General features: G+C 39.5%; 2 protein-coding genes across 2 annotated transcripts in view; both read right to left on the bottom strand.

The window, feature by feature from the left end:
* LOC107708718 (CTP synthase 1) overlaps positions 1–8,999 on the bottom strand; it is an 18,539-nt gene extending 9,540 nt beyond the window's left edge. Inside the window, exons 1-6 of the mRNA XM_016513015.1 lie at positions 8,853–8,999; positions 7,796–7,976; positions 5,970–6,140; positions 4,712–4,812; positions 2,715–2,831; positions 2,510–2,593 (exon numbers count right to left, since the gene is read on the bottom strand). Coding sequence (XP_016368501.1) covers positions 2,510–2,593; positions 2,715–2,831; positions 4,712–4,812; positions 5,970–6,140; positions 7,796–7,973 — 651 coding nt within the window. The 5' untranslated portion in view covers positions 7,974–7,976; positions 8,853–8,999. The remainder of the gene's footprint in view (positions 1–2,509; positions 2,594–2,714; positions 2,832–4,711; positions 4,813–5,969; positions 6,141–7,795; positions 7,977–8,852) is intronic.
* Positions 9,000–12,933: 3,934 nt separating this feature from the next.
* On the bottom strand, positions 12,934–15,004 carry LOC107708717 (uncharacterized). The gene is made up of 4 exons (XM_016513014.1): positions 14,501–15,004; positions 14,110–14,370; positions 13,883–13,978; positions 12,934–13,461 (listed from the first exon to the last, which is right to left on the bottom strand). Exons 1-4 carry the CDS (start codon positions 14,628–14,630, stop codon positions 13,196–13,198), a joined length of 753 nt encoding a protein of 250 aa, XP_016368500.1. The 5' UTR covers positions 14,631–15,004; the 3' UTR covers positions 12,934–13,195.
* Positions 15,005–15,776: the final 772 nt, after the last annotated feature.

Raw genomic sequence — 15,776 nt, 5'->3', positions numbered from 1 at the left:
CGGCTTTCTGACAAGATGCGTGTTAAATATCGCATGCGATTTATCGTGCAGCCCTATCACAGACTATTTCTTCATCGCGCGATTATATCGTCTGCGATTATGAACGCGATTTTGCGTAGCTTGTCAGAGAACTACAGCTCTGTGTAGTAAATGCTGCTCCATCTGAAAGCACATGATGGAGATTTACTACTAATCACAGAATCGGCTTTACTGACAAGATGCGCATGACAATCACATTTGATTAATCGTGCAGCCCTAGGCTACATAAAAAAATCCCCATTTAGATCCCATTTAGGGTTGTGCAATTAATCGCAATCGCAAAACAATCGCGATTTGAGCTCATGCGATTTCTAAACCGCATAAGGCTGTGATTTTATTTATTAATTTATTTATGTTCTTGTGCGCATGTTTAAGATGTTAACCAATCAGAATGCAAATTACGACGAAGCTGAGCGGGAGAACAGAATAGGTGAACGGGAGGAAAGAACATAAAATATGGATGCAGGTCAGAATAAAAATGATTTGGTGCCAAAGAGAAATTCAACATCAGTCATTTGAGAGTATTTTGGATTCAGGAGAGAAGATGTGTCACAGAGCAAGGTAATTTGCAAGACCTGTGAAATGATTATTGCAACGACACGGTGCAATACTACAAACCTGTTCCAACACTTAAAACAGCGCCATAAAAAACTGTATGATCAATGCATGTCGACAAAACTGGATTCGTCTGAAAGAAGAAAGTCATATACACCTAGGATGCATCGGGGGTGAGTAAAACACAGCCTAATTTCTATTTTTGGGTGAACTAACCCTTTAACTGCTTACAGAGAACTACAGCTCTGTGTAGTAAATGCCGCTCCATCTGAAAGCACATGATGGAGATTTACTACTAATCACAGAATCGGCTTTACTGACAAGATGCGCATGACAATCACATTCGATTAATCGTGCAGCCCTAGGCTAAACATCTGTAACTTTCACATGCACAAAACTAACAGTCCTTATGCAAAAAAAACGTGGTAATTTTGTTACAAAAATGTTCCTTTGATAGCTGTAGATGTGCTACTTTTAAAGGGAACATGAATAAAAACATTTAAAGCTGCAGTATGTCATTTATTGACAGCTAGTGGTTGAAATGGGTACTGCAGTCCAAATTCAAAATATTGGAAGTTGTTTCTCCCACCCTAATGTTCACACGGGTTGCAAGATTGAGGATTTGGAATGGATATATTTTAATTTTATTTTAGTTTTAATGGGGTCATGATACAGAAGAGGTCTTTGTTTGCTTAATACAAACAGCTCGTTTTGGATCTGAGGTGCAAGATGACAAATTACGCTGAATGCGAGCGTCGCGACGAGTCAAAAACAAATAGAAATTACAATCACTGCTGCTATCTTGTCTACATTAGATACAGTACACAGATGCGCGTTCACTTTCCGACACCGTCCACGCGATCGAGTCTACTGTCAATCGGACAAATGGAGAGGCGTTTGGTTTAAACAGCTCTCGTTCGCGGCTTTGTACAGATATCAGAAGGATCCCAGTGTCGGGAACAAGTGGATAGTTTATTTTTAATGGCATCCCTGACCGTGTCAGATGATTGATCATAGTATTTTTAGTAAACGAGGCCCAGTGTCATGGAGCGTTCACAAAGAAACATTTGTTGACTGACTGCAGCTGCATCACAAACTGCAAGTAAATTATTTCATAATGCTTTGTCTGGAAATTATGGTTTTATTTTGATTATGTTGTCAAAACATGCAATACGTAGCAAGGGACACTGATACTGTTTCTATGCAATGACGTTAGCCAATCATAACAGTGGCCGGTTACTGAGAAGCCTTAAAGGACCCCCCCCTTAAAAACAGGCCGTTTTAGACAGAGGGTCAGAATGAGGGTGGAAAATAATCCTTTTTCCACTTTTTTTTAGCGCAAAAAACTTTTAACATAAGTAAACCTCAAGAAACATTAAAATAAAAAAATCCATGTCATGACCCCTTTAAAATTCCTCTAGTCATAGAGTTTTGTTAGATGGATGCCGAGGCTTTTTAGGTCGGGCAGAATCTGCAGTCTCTGACCCAGTTCGTTTGCTGGCTTCAATGACTGCAATACTCTGTGTTTTCCGTCAACTGGCAACCCAGGGTGTTAAAATCCTATTAGGTAAACTGGCAGTGGGCGGAGTCACACAGAAACAGACATTCTGTCACAAAATTCAAAGTAGAATAACCAGCTTTGGTATTGTTTTTTGGAGAAAAAAAAAGTATGTGAACTTGCATGTTTCCTAAATATCTGCAAATATTATGCTTTAGCACAGTCAAAAAAAATTACATACAACACCTTTAACTTCTCTTACAGGGTTTTAGTGAGCTGACAGTGAATGAAACACATAAAAAAGCCCTTTCTGAGAAGTCATTCACTGAAATTCATCCACTGTGGAATAAAAAAAAAACGAACACACACACACACACAGAAATTGCATGCAGAAATGCTCTATGCAGCTTGACTCACCAGGTCAGGTGACAGTCCCAGTCCTCTGAGCTCCCTCACACTGTTCTGCGTGGGTTTGGTCTTCTGCTCTCCTGTAGCGCTGGGCTGGACATCACGGACGAGACAGTATGTCACTCACATTACCACGGCATGTGTATGATACGCTCATATGACATATGGTCTCATGCACTGCTCTGTGTGTGGAAATGTGAACACGACTCCTGACCTGTGGTACCAGACTGACGTGAATATTGCAGAAATTCTCTCTCTTCACTTTAAACTGGAACTGTCTGAAGGCCTCGATGAAAGGCATGCTCTCTATATCTCCGACCGTACCGCCCAACTGCAAAAACACATCAAAGCCTCAATCATCAGAAACCTGTTAAAACATGTATTTTATCAAATGAAGTGTCCAGGGCTGTGTTTCCCAAAAGCAGTGTAAGCCTAAGTAGATCTAACAATAGGGATGGGCGATACGGGCTTAAAAACATATCACGGTAATTTCTAGTATTTATTGCGATAACGATATCAATGACGATGACACAGGGAATCCTGTTTCTTTAGAGAAATTTATTATCTTTCCTATTTTTACCCAAAATAGGGTGTTGTGAGCATTACTGAGTACACACGTAATGTAATGAATGTTTAATTCATACTGGAAGCCGGAGGGCGCCCTTGCGCAGAAACTCCACATATGCATCACAGAAGTAATACTACTGACTACACTCCAGGAAATCCAGTTATCGCTGTAGCCGAATAAAACGCTGATAGAGAAGTTTTAATTGAGGAAACTTGAAGAAAATAAAACATACGATAGCAACGATATATGGTTTATCTGTGTTCTTCAAGCAATCTTGGGTATTTTTATAAGGATAAAGTATATTTATAATGCAATGCTAATCGACATAGCCTTTATCACTGTATATAATACTATAAAATAGTATGATTTCTGCCTCGTTCTGTGATATGAAACCACGTCTGATCACAAAACGTTATTTCAAACACTCGACCATGTTATGAAGTTAATTTGGACAAAAAGCAGGTCAATAAATGATATCTTTGTTGGGCAACAGGCTCATACACATGTAAAACTGTATCGCACACATGCTACTGTAGTAGGGCTGCACAATAAATCGCATGCGATATTCATGCGTATCTTGTCAGTAAAGCCGGTTCTGTAATCAGTAGTAAATCTCCAGCACGTGCTTTCAGATGGAGCAGCATTTACTACACAGAGCCGTAGTTCACTGACAAGCATAAAAAAAATTAAAAATTTGCAGACGATATCATCTATATTATACATCGATATTACGAAATCGCGCTGCGATAATAAAGTTGTTTGCCCTCTGGCCTTCGGATGGAGATTTACTGCTGATCACAGAACCGTGCTTCACTGACAAGATGCACGCATGAATATTGCAGCTTTTGCATAATATCGATTGAGAAATCATTGTGATTTAGCGTGATTTATCGTGCAGCCCTATACTGTAGTACATTTATTCAAGGCTTAGACGATTCAGTGTTTCCCACAGACTTGCAGTCTATTTGTGGCGGCATATATATGCAAATTTATTCTCGGCCAGCAGGAGGCGCTTGTAGAGCGGGAGAGATAGAGGTTTCCCCAGTAACGGCTGTACACAAAGCAGCGCTCTGCTCACAAACCCTGCTTTATCAGATATTACATGCAAGATGAAATGAAAATGACATCCAAAATTTTCTGAAGAAAGTCGGATTCCTTTAGAAATATAGTGATATAAAAACACCCGCACCGGGTTTCGATTTTGAAATGCAGTGAAAAGCAGTGCTCAGTTTACTCAACGAAGTCAAAGCCTTTTGGAAAATCTATTTGTGGCGGTCAGTTTTGATATTGTGGTGGGCGCCACAAATAAATCAATGTACGGGAAACACTGCGATTTTTGTCGCACTGTAACATTACAGCCCTAACCAAACCAGTTCCAGATTGTAGAGGCAGCTCCTCATTTAGCGATAAACTCCTCCTCATTTTCAAGTCCACATTCCGGCATGTCGCTCCGCATGTTCGCACACAGAAATGTCAACAACTAGACTTTATTGTTATTATCGCGGGAAGACTAATTCTTATCGTAGGGAGAATTTTTACCGGTATATCACAAACGATAAGATATCACCCATCCCTATCTATCAATGGTCTCTAGGATCAACTTATGATGCTTTAGAGAACCGCAGCACAGCTCTTCTTCTCACCTCAATGACGCAGACCTGGGGCTCAACATCGTCATCATCTACAGGAACTCTAGCTTGACGCATCACCCACTCCTGAATAGCATCGGTTATGTGTGGCACCACTGGAACGAATGAGCATACTGTGAACCATGTGGAGAACATAGACGTGCCAGCTTCTCTTTCCAACACAGTTTGTGAAACCGCACTTACAGTGGACATCTATGGGGCAGGCAGGCATGGACAGGAACTTTAACACTAACGGGGTGTTCACACTTGGCAGGTTTGGTTCGGTTAAAACTCTGGTGCAGTTGCTTTATTAGTGTGATTCATCTGAAAATACATGAATGCTGCCATCCGAACCGAGACCCATCTTTACAGGGTGCTTCGGTCCACCTTTAATCAAACAAATCTCCTTGCAGCAGATTTTGGTTTGTGTGTGCAACAGAGGACTTCCCGGTGCTGTTTTAAGTTCTTCACAGTTTATAAATGCATGTAGCCCAGCATACAGCATCGTTAGTTCTTGTAAGTAAGTTCTGTGCAAAATATACACGCAGTCCAATCAGGTTGTGACCTTGTCCTTAGGCCTTTTGTTCTGTATTTTTTATCTTCAGTGTTTAAAATGACAGTATGAACGCCAAGCAAACCAGGACTAAATGTATCGTTTTCTTTTTTGGTACAGACCAAAAGAACCAATTTCAAGTGTGAACTCATCCTAAAATAGGCCGTTTAGAAAGTAAGACTGTTATAAACACATTAAAGGTGTGGCAAGCGATTTTTCAAAAACGCTTTAGATAACTGATTCGGGCCGAATAGCAAAACAAACTTGTAGCCAATCAGCAGTAAGGGGCGTGTCTACTCATGATGTGGAGGAGAGAGCGTTCAGTCCGAGCCGAGCGACAGAAAGATAAGAGATGGTGGATAAAAAACAAAAGAGGAAAACGTCTGCGGAACAACAGAAGGCTTAAGGCAATAAGGCAAGAAGTAGGACCCGTGTAAATATCAGATTTCTTCTCGATAGGTGAGTAACATCGTGTCTGCATGAGTTCTATAGTATTTTGTCGTGCCGCGCCACTCGCGTCCGGTGTAGATACGGTGTAACATTGGTTTTGCTTTGTTTCACAGAACTAATCGTTGCCTGGGTTGCGAACATATGTGTGGGGCGGAGCTATCAAAATAGGGGCGAGACCCTTTTGGGGTACGGGCGTGTTTGTTTTGGTGATTTCAAATGTCAACATTGGCTACCAGAAATCACTTACCCCACCTTTAATATGAGACTCACCCTGTACGGTTTTGCCCAGGTAATCTCCCCTGCGCTCTTTGTTGATGACAGACTGGTAGATTTTTCCGGTGGTCAGGTTGTTGTCTTTAGTGAGCCTGATGTCCAGAAAACGCTCATAGTTGCCCAGATCCAAATCCACCTCTCCCCCATCATCCAAAACAAACACCTCACCTACACAAGACAGAATACATCACATTCATACACAGGCCACAGAACTCAACTATCACCCACATAAATGACATTTTATAACTGTTATATACACCTTTACATTTTCTGAAGTAGTGAGTGGTTGTGATGCTAAGGTGGTGTTGTTGGTTTTTTTTTGCAATGTGGTCTCTAAGATGTTTTAGCATGTTGCCATGCTATTAGGTTGTATGGGGCGATTGCTAAGATTTTTTTTAAAGTGGCTCTCTAGTTATACAGGTCTCTATATCAGGTCCCACAATAGACATGTTTACTTGCATTTCAGATTCTGTCTGCAATCTGACCCACATGTTACAGTTGTGCCGATAGTATTGTGTATCGACGATAGTCAGAGATACCGTATGATGATATCAAGACAATAATTATTATTATTAGGCTAGTATTATAGAATTAATAGTAGGGCTTATTTGTTCCATCATATTTCTTTACACGCACTTTTACAGTGTTGCGCGTTATAACCAATCACACACAATTCTGTTGAGCTTATGAATGCAATGACCAATCAGAGTCATTCAGATGAGTCAGAGTTTTGTTGTTCAGCGCTCGCAGACTGAATTCAGCTCTCATCAGAAACAACAAAATGCAGATGTGCGTGCGATGCAAGTATAAGAGATTTATTCATCATGCAGTGTAGACAGCTTCACGGACTATAATGGGACTGTTTTTAAAGAGCTTCTTTGCTTGTTGCTGCTGTTTGAATAACTGAGGAAATGTAAGCCTTATAATCAATAACTTTTTTTATTAAACCGCGGTCATGTTATAGTAGACAAATTCAGTCAAATTAAAAATATTTTACGACATAACATTATGCTTCTTGACTAAAAAGATATGTGTAGTTAATAGATTACACTAACATTAGGCTGCTTTTAGCCTTACTCTGGAGTTGGTTCACTCTAAATAATTAAATAAATTAGCACGATACTATAGTGTGTCTGCGATCTCACAGGCTGACGATAGGACAATATATCAGCCTGACCAGCAAATATTCAGCCTGACCAGCTTATATATGTGACCCTGGAGCACAAAAGCAGTCTTAAGTCGCTGGGGTATATTTGTAGCAACAGCCAACAATACATTGTACGGGTCAAAATTATAGATTTTTATTTTATGGCAAACATCATTAGGATATTAAGTAAAGATCATGTTCCGTGAAGATATTTTGTAAATTTCCTACCATAAATATATAAAAACTTCATTTCTGATTAGTAATATGCATTGCTAAGAACTTAATTTGGACAACTTTAAAGGCGATTTTCTCAATATTTAGATTTTTTTGCACCCTCAGATTCCAGATTTTCAAATAGTTGTATCTCGGCCAAATATTGTCCGATCCTAACAAACCACACATCAATGGAAAGCTTATTTATTCAGCTTTCAGATGATGTATAAATCTCAATTTTGAAAATTGACCCTTAGTTTTGTGGTCCAGGGTCACAAATGTAAGAGGCATGCGAGTTACTTGTCAAAGTCGAATACTTATTGTCAGGGTTTGGTTCAAATAATGCATAGTGATGCTTGCATTTCACAAGCAGATCGTTTGATTTACATGTACTGCAACATTTGACAGTGATACATATTCTTGGAAGTGTAATGAGCGTCTATGACGAGTGGTGTGGGGTTACCGTGCTCATACGGCGAGAAGGTCCCTGCATCTATGTTGATGTAGGGGTCGATCTTGATGGCTGTGACGTGCAGGCCGCAGGACTTGAGGATGGTTCCCACGCTGCTGGCTATAATGCCTTTCCCGATGCCGGAGATCACGCCGCCCGTCACCAGAATATACTTCATACTGCCAATCATACCCTGGACACATGAGAAGACATGATTCATTTATAGGTTACACCGATCTTATCTGTTCTTGTTAAACAGCAGCTTACATCAAGATCAATTCCTAAGTGCAATCTCACTTGGCCAAACTCCAAGTCATGAGCAAACACTTCACACACAGTGATGAGACAACAACATCAATCCCCTGAAGAAACAAGCAGGTCTGTGAAAGCTGCAGGCTAGACATCAAATCAAATGATCTATGGGTTTCTTTGGTCTCTATTAACATTTTGTCCTCACCAAACAGTCAGAGGTTTACAGCAAATCACATTGCAGATGAACAAATAAAACTGTGTCCTAAGGTTTCAATGCATGAGTCACATTTATAGCTGATCATTTCCAAATGTGATGCCGTCCTTGACAACATTGTGAATCATGGCACAATGGCAACCATAGTTTCTTAACAAGTTACTTACGTCTAAAAATACTAACAATTTAATCACTTCCAATTACTGTAAAACAGCTTTCGATCATGTTGTTTTGTAGTTTTGAGTTATTATTTGGTGACAATGTTCGTTACTACACCAAGCTACCACACAAAAGAGAAGTAACTGTGGTAGTAACTCTGAATACTATTGCTAAATATGTATAAAATCCCTCAAATGTATAACTGCTCGGCAAGAGTTCAGATTCAGTTATCTTTATATGCACGCTTGCGACATGTACCATGTGTTAACGATAGGAACATCATTTTGTTACACACCTATAGCGGCTACAATCCCAAAGATTATCGTTGAATAAAGAACAAGTTGGCTTTGTTTTCTATATAACGTTAGTATCGTACTGTGTTGTGTTTGTCTCAAATATCCGCATACTTCAAAAACACGCTTTCCGCAACAAAGCTCAACTTACCAGGAGAACTGAAGATGAGATTTTTGGAAACTTTAGTGTAAAATACTGGACCGGCTGGACGCGACAGCACAAAACCCGCTGTTAAAGCGATAATAAACGTGTTCGCATCACACGTGCTAGAGTAGCGGAACACATACGGCGAGCCGGAGCCGCGTTTCGTAAATCGACAAGACTTTCTTTGGCCGCCAGACTTTGGCAGAAGTTGCGAAATCATGATGAATATTAATTACGCACCGTGATTGGCTACCGGTTTCTGAGATTAACATAATAACAGAAAAAAATACAAATAAAATAAAACAAATACAAGACTATAGCATAACACAGTAGATATAATATATGTGACCCTGGACCACAAAATCAGTCACAAGGGTCACTTTTTTGAAATTGAGATTTATACATCATCTGAAAGCTGAATAAATAAGCTTTCCTTTCCTACTATTCTAAAATCTGGAATCTGAGGGTGCAAAAAATAAATAAATAAATAAAATAAAAAATTAATTAATTAATTAAAATATATATGATAATTGAAATCTATGTCACGCCGCGCTGGATTCCGCCATGTTTTAGGTCACGCGCAGGAGCACACAGTGTAAACACATGCAAATCACCACAGAAAAAGCAGACCGCTTACTATTAATATGTTTTGAAAACTTACATACTCTTAGAATAAAACGGACTAGTAAATCTCTTTAAATAAAAAATCGCTCTGTGGTTTGTCTGAGAGGCTGCAAATATTCATTATTCAGTCTCCTTCACCACAGTGGTACTGATATGCTAACTGCTAAAAACACTTTTGGTTAGAGTAGCAAAACCATGGCTATTTTTTAAAGGGGGGAATACATAGCTAGATCTCAAACAGTGGATCATGTATCATTGATATTGTCATATTGCCCAGTAAAACTGCTCAGTGTAAAGAATTAAGCCATTATAGAGGTAACAGAACTTACTAGAAGCTGCTTTGAAACGATGTGTATTGTGGATGCTATGCAAATAAATACCTTGACTTGAATGAACCAAGTTGAAGATTCTTACTATTAGAGATGCCGAACAAACAACGATGCAAGCGATCAAATAAATTAATGAATTAAACTTAATCCATGCTGGGTACAAGTGGCTGGGTATCAACGAGCTGCCGCAAGATAACGTTTCCATATATGATTTTCTCCTATTTGTGGTGTGATGGCTTACAGTTTAATGCAAACCACTGTATATAATAAATCTACAGAGATCAATTATTAAGACACATCTTATTTGAGTTGTTTACCATGCCGACTTTCATTTTAACTTTCACCCGAGTTCCGTAGTGAATGTAGATATTTTATATTATTTTATGTTTATATGATTCAACTTGATCGCGTTGGAATGATTAACGCTTACTGTATCAACATAGCGTTAATCAAAAGCAGAGGTATTTCATGCAGACATTGATAAGGGCTATGTCTGCAGGAAATACCGCAAGATAACGTTTCCATATTTGATTTTCTTCTATTTGTGGTGTGAGGGCTTACAGTTGACTGCAAACCACCGTATATAATAAATCTACAGACAGAGATCAATTATTAAGACACATCTTGTTTCAGTTTAACTTTCATCCGAGTTCTGTAGTGAATGTAGACATTTTATATTATTTTATGTTTATATGATTCAACTTAAGATCACGTTGGAATGATTAACGCTTACTGTATCAACATAGCGTTAATCAAAAGCAGAGGTATTTAATGCAAACATTGATAAGAGCCATAGCCCTTATCAATGTCTGCAGGAATTAACGTTGCCTCTGCTTTTTCAGCTTTCTAACGCTGAAAAAAGCACGTTTTTCACACAGGCAGTGCAAAGGGCTATGGCAAATGATGTAAAGTGAGCCTTAACCACTCCAACACGATCTTAAGTAGAATAATATAAACATTAAATAATATCAAACCTCTACATTCACTAGCTCCCGTGACCTAAATTCCCAGAATGCATTGCCGCTGTGACGACACATTCCCATTCTATATATATTGAGAAAATCTGAATCGCCATAGACATAAACTTAGAGAAGTAGCTCCGGGTGGAATGTTCTTCCGCGGGATGTGTGCAGTTCTGTTTATTAACCGCTAGAGCACCAAAAGTTACATAGTGCTGCTTTAAAGTTGTCCAAATTAAGTCCTTAGCAATGCATATCTCTGAACACTGTTAAATTATAGATTACCATATTTATTGCATCAAATGCAAGGGGTCATGCAACAATACATGCTACTGTTATAGTTTTCATTACTTATCATTGCTATATAGATGATAACTTTGTTTAGTGCTCTTATGGATGTTTTAGCATGATTTTGTGAAATGTAACTACTATAGGATACTTAATGAAATAGCATAGACTTCTTCATGGCTAGTGTTTGCGTAGGCTGTTTCATTTCATTCTGTAACCTACTTGTTCTACAGATGGCATTGATAATGTTTCTGACAGATAATATCATGATATGTTTTGCGTTTGCCTTACCGAATGTGCTGTCCTGTCAGCAATAACCCGTCTGTGGACTTTTTTAAAATTTCTGTCGGTTTAAGTGCCAGATGCAGTGTTGCCAGATATTGCTATAGAAAAAAATAAAACCCGAAAAATGTGTACTGTGTTTATTTATTATGTATATATAAATACACACATACACAGCATATATTTTGAAAATATTTACATGTATATAAATTTATATATTTATATTTTATATTATAAATAAATATATTTAATATATAACATATTTTTCTTAAATATATACATGCATGTGTTTGTATTTATATATACATAATAAATATACACAGTACACACTCATATATTATGTAAACAAAAACTTTTATTTTGGATGCGATTAATCGTTTGACAGCACTAATAAAAAATAAACCGAAATTATTTAAGATCTTTTGCAAATAAGATAAGATAAAGACATTGCTGGCTAAACTGCAACTTCCCACTTTATAACTTTCTAAAGTGTCAAAGTAAGTGGAAAAGACCTCACTAGACACGTTCACGATCGCGATGATCGTTTTCACGGATGCTAAACATTTTTGCAAACTGTCTCTAAACTGATACAAGCAGGCATTCATATGAGGAGTTTTAAACAGCAAACTAGCCATTCAGAGAACAAATTAGATTTTTGAACATGAAAAAATGACCGAGGTCCGGACCTCGCTGGTTACATATAGGGGTGGGAATCTTTCGGTACCTCACGATTCGATTCTTAACGATTCTTGTGGTCACGATTCAGTTAAAAATCGATTCACAATTTTTCGATTTTTAAAGGGGTCATATGACGCGATTTCAAGTTTTCCTTTCTCTTTGAAGTGTTACAAGCTCTTGCTGCATAAAGAAGATCTGTAAAGTTGCAAAGACTAAAGTCTCAAATCCAAAGAGATATTCTTTATAAAAGTTAAGAGTCAGCCACACCTACCTAAAATGGCTCATTCTAATGCTGCGTTCACACCAAACGCGAATAGAGCGTCAAATTCGCGTCTACCGCGTCTAGTTTGCCGCTTGAACATTTTGAATGCATTCGCGCGTCTAGAGCGAAATAGACGCGCGTAAAAAACAAGCGTTTGAAGCGAAATTGACGCGCGTCCGAGGCGAAATCCGCTTCTTGTGGGAGGGGCAAGTGCTAGGCGGTTGTCTGTTTGCAAGATGGCTGATGTTGATCGAGCATTCATCGAGAGAGTTACCGCTTTGTATTTGCTCTGGAGAGCAGAACAGCGGCGTAGGGGTCAGCGTCGCCGTACTTGGGTCCACCAGACCCTCCGGAGGCGTTCCCAGTTTGGCGAGTTTCATCAATAATTCTATAGGTCTGTGCCGTTTCTTTGTTCAGGTTATTACTGTAAAATAATCTGGCATTTATTTTTGTTTTGATGATGAATGGAGCCAGCCTCCAAAAGTAATTAACCTGTCCTGTGATTTCTTTGTTTTCCTCACACAACACTGTCCAGACACACTAAAGTATATTGGTTGTCTTTACATTATAATACATGTTTCATATAATCAAGATTTAGATATGGAATAAATAGCATTCAATACAAAATGAATATGTGTCATATATTGAAATCAAGTTTTTATGTGATAAAACACTTGCTTTGTTGTGCATTAGAACCACACCAGGCATTTAGTCATATTTCAAAATAATTTATTCAGGCCAAACATAAAATAATTTGAATATAAACTTAAAAAAATACAACATGTACAAACTATTTACATACAGAGACAGAAATAAAAAGGACCTCGCTTGGAACGTGGAAGAGCCTCAGGGAACAAAATGTAGGAGAAGAGGAAGGAGGGCATTCTGCGTTTCCTGCAGAGCCTGCTGCCTCATTTTTTTTAAAGCCTACTGTGGGCTGTGGGGGTCCGATTGTTCCAAATTTAGCACAACGGTGCTGTTTTCCATCGCCAATTTGTACATTTTAAATTTTATAATTTCTTTTGTATGAGGCGGCATGCTCTGCAGAAAAGGCAGAAGGCTGAGGAGGAAGTGCTCATCAGCAGACTGTGGTGGTGGTGGGGCTGGAGGACGCCTCAGGAGCTCGAGCAGCGTCTGCTCCACCTCCGACGGACCATCACGGGGACGCCGGGTGCCTCTCCTCCTCTGTTGGCCTGTGAAATCAAAAATACAACACACAGTGCAATAAGACAGAAAGATGATAATTGAAATAACAAAATTGTCCAGATATTGGGAGTGAGTGACATACATAGCCAGTGCTTAAATACAAGTGTGAAATTGTTTTGAACTTGCTTTAACATATTTTACATAATTAAAGTTATACTTCAGACATATAAACATCAGGAAGATAAACATGTAAATGAACATAGTTAAAAAGTATGTATGCAGATGATTGGTGGCATACATTGCAATAGAATCGAGTCTGCATTTACAAATACAATGATTATTAGTAAAGGGACTAATTCACAAATTGTTTTGCCTTTATGTGAATGTTAAAGCTATGAGTGGATACTGTACTGATGTTTTCTGCACGTAACATGTTCAAATATTGTTTGTACTATTGCCTTCACACACCTGTGGGTGCAGCAGCAGGGGGTGAAGGACCAGGGACTGGGGAGACAGGAGAAGCGGCAGGGGATCTAGGATCAGTCTCTTCATTATCTGTAGGCTCTGTCAAGACAATACTATATGTTAATACAACACGTTGGTAACAATAGTCATAGAGAGATTACATTATACTCTTCATCTGTAAACAATGACAGCATATATGCCTTGTAAATTGGCTTAATTGGAAAACTCACCTGTTTCCGTATCCCCTGCTTTCGCCTCTCCCTCTCCCTGGTCCCTGGGGTGGTTGTACTCTATGACCTGGGCCTCGACCCCCCCCATGTTACTGGTGGTCTCCCGTGGGGTGACGAAGGGCTCGAGGAATCCCAGGATCTGTGAGTACTTCCACTTCTTCACTGACCCTGCTGCTGACCCACTCCTCTTCTCCATCTCCTTCCTCTTCTCCTTCAGGTAGGTGTCCCTGAGGCTTTTCCACTTTTTTCTGCACACGTCCTCTGAATAAACACATTATCTTGTTAGCGAAAAGTAGCTGTAGGGGGGAAATAGTTGTAAAAAACGGCGGGAAGGCCGCGGGTCGATAAACGTGTACGTGACTCAAAAGTGAAATGTGTATTTACAACTTACCAGGTTGCCCAATCTCCTCACCGACACTCTTCCAAGCGAGGTCCTTTTTATTCCTGTCTCTATAGAAATATGAACTTGTGTCATAAATCTCTGGGTGACTGCTCACTGATAATATCAGTCGTTCCTCCATTTAGAATGAGTGACTCCGGGCGGGCCTGCCGCCACAGCAGCAAGCAGGCTCCTGATTGGTTAACGCGGCGCGAATTGACGCCAAAGTTAAAATTTTTCAACTCGGGCGTCAGACGCGAATTCGCGTCAAACGCGTAAATGCACAAAAAGCACCATTCGCGCGAAACGCTCAATTCGCGTAATTCGCGCGTCAATTCGCGTCATTCGCGCGAACTAGACGCGCGAATGAGGCGAATTCGCGTCTTCCGCGCCGCGCTAAACGCCTCATTCGCGCCGCGAGACCTCCAGACGCGCGTAAACGCGTCTTTACATTGACTTAACATTGAAATCATTCGCGCCAGACGCTCTATTCGCGTTTGGTGTGAACGCAGCATAAGAGGGGCCATTTTTATTTTAAAGAATAGAATTAGAATAGAGAGTGTTAGAGTTATAGGGTCAAATAAAGATGGAAGAGATGTGTTTTTAGCCGATTTTTGAAGATGGAATCGGCTAAAAACGATTCATGTTTTTTATGATTTTATGTTTTTAACATAAAACATTAAACATCTACTTCTTGACTCTTAATTTAATCAGACTGCCAATAATAAAAAAATAATCCTAACCCTTAAACAAAACTGGATTTAATTCACTGACTAAACATGCAATTCGACCATAACAAGCATACTTCTGTTAGCATGCTACTGTTAGACAGCTGCTCAGCTGTCACAAGTAATCGCCACAACACACATATATCATAAATCAAAAAATGACCACAAAGGAGTGACAGAGTTCAGTAACATGACACAGTAAGATTAATATTTCCTCCAGCCTGTACCGCCAGGCTCATTGTTTTCAATAAAATGTCACGGCCCCCCATTACATAATCACATCTGCGATTTGGGATCAAGGTTTTGATGCAATCAATGCCTATTAGAATCAGCCAGCATTGATTGAAAGCAGAGAGCTGATACCATCTCTCCATCTCTGGCCTGCTTAGATCATAATCTCTCTCTGGTCTGCGTGGGACTTGATTGGCATTAATAGGTCTGTGTGTTGCCCAGGGATGCAGGCGAGGATAATTTTTCACCACTAATAGTGTGACTGTAAACTGCCCCCAGACCCATTAGGGTCAAGAGCGGAGGTGCATCCTGCCCCCTCGGTTGTCTGG

The sequence above is a fragment of the Sinocyclocheilus rhinocerous genome, unplaced genomic scaffold, assembly GCF_001515625.1.
Source record: "Sinocyclocheilus rhinocerous isolate Xijiao unplaced genomic scaffold, SAMN03320098_v1.1 scaffold54, whole genome shotgun sequence".
Taxonomy (NCBI): Eukaryota; Metazoa; Chordata; class Actinopteri; order Cypriniformes; family Cyprinidae; genus Sinocyclocheilus; species Sinocyclocheilus rhinocerous.
This window is presented reverse-complemented; position numbering and strand designations above follow the sequence as displayed.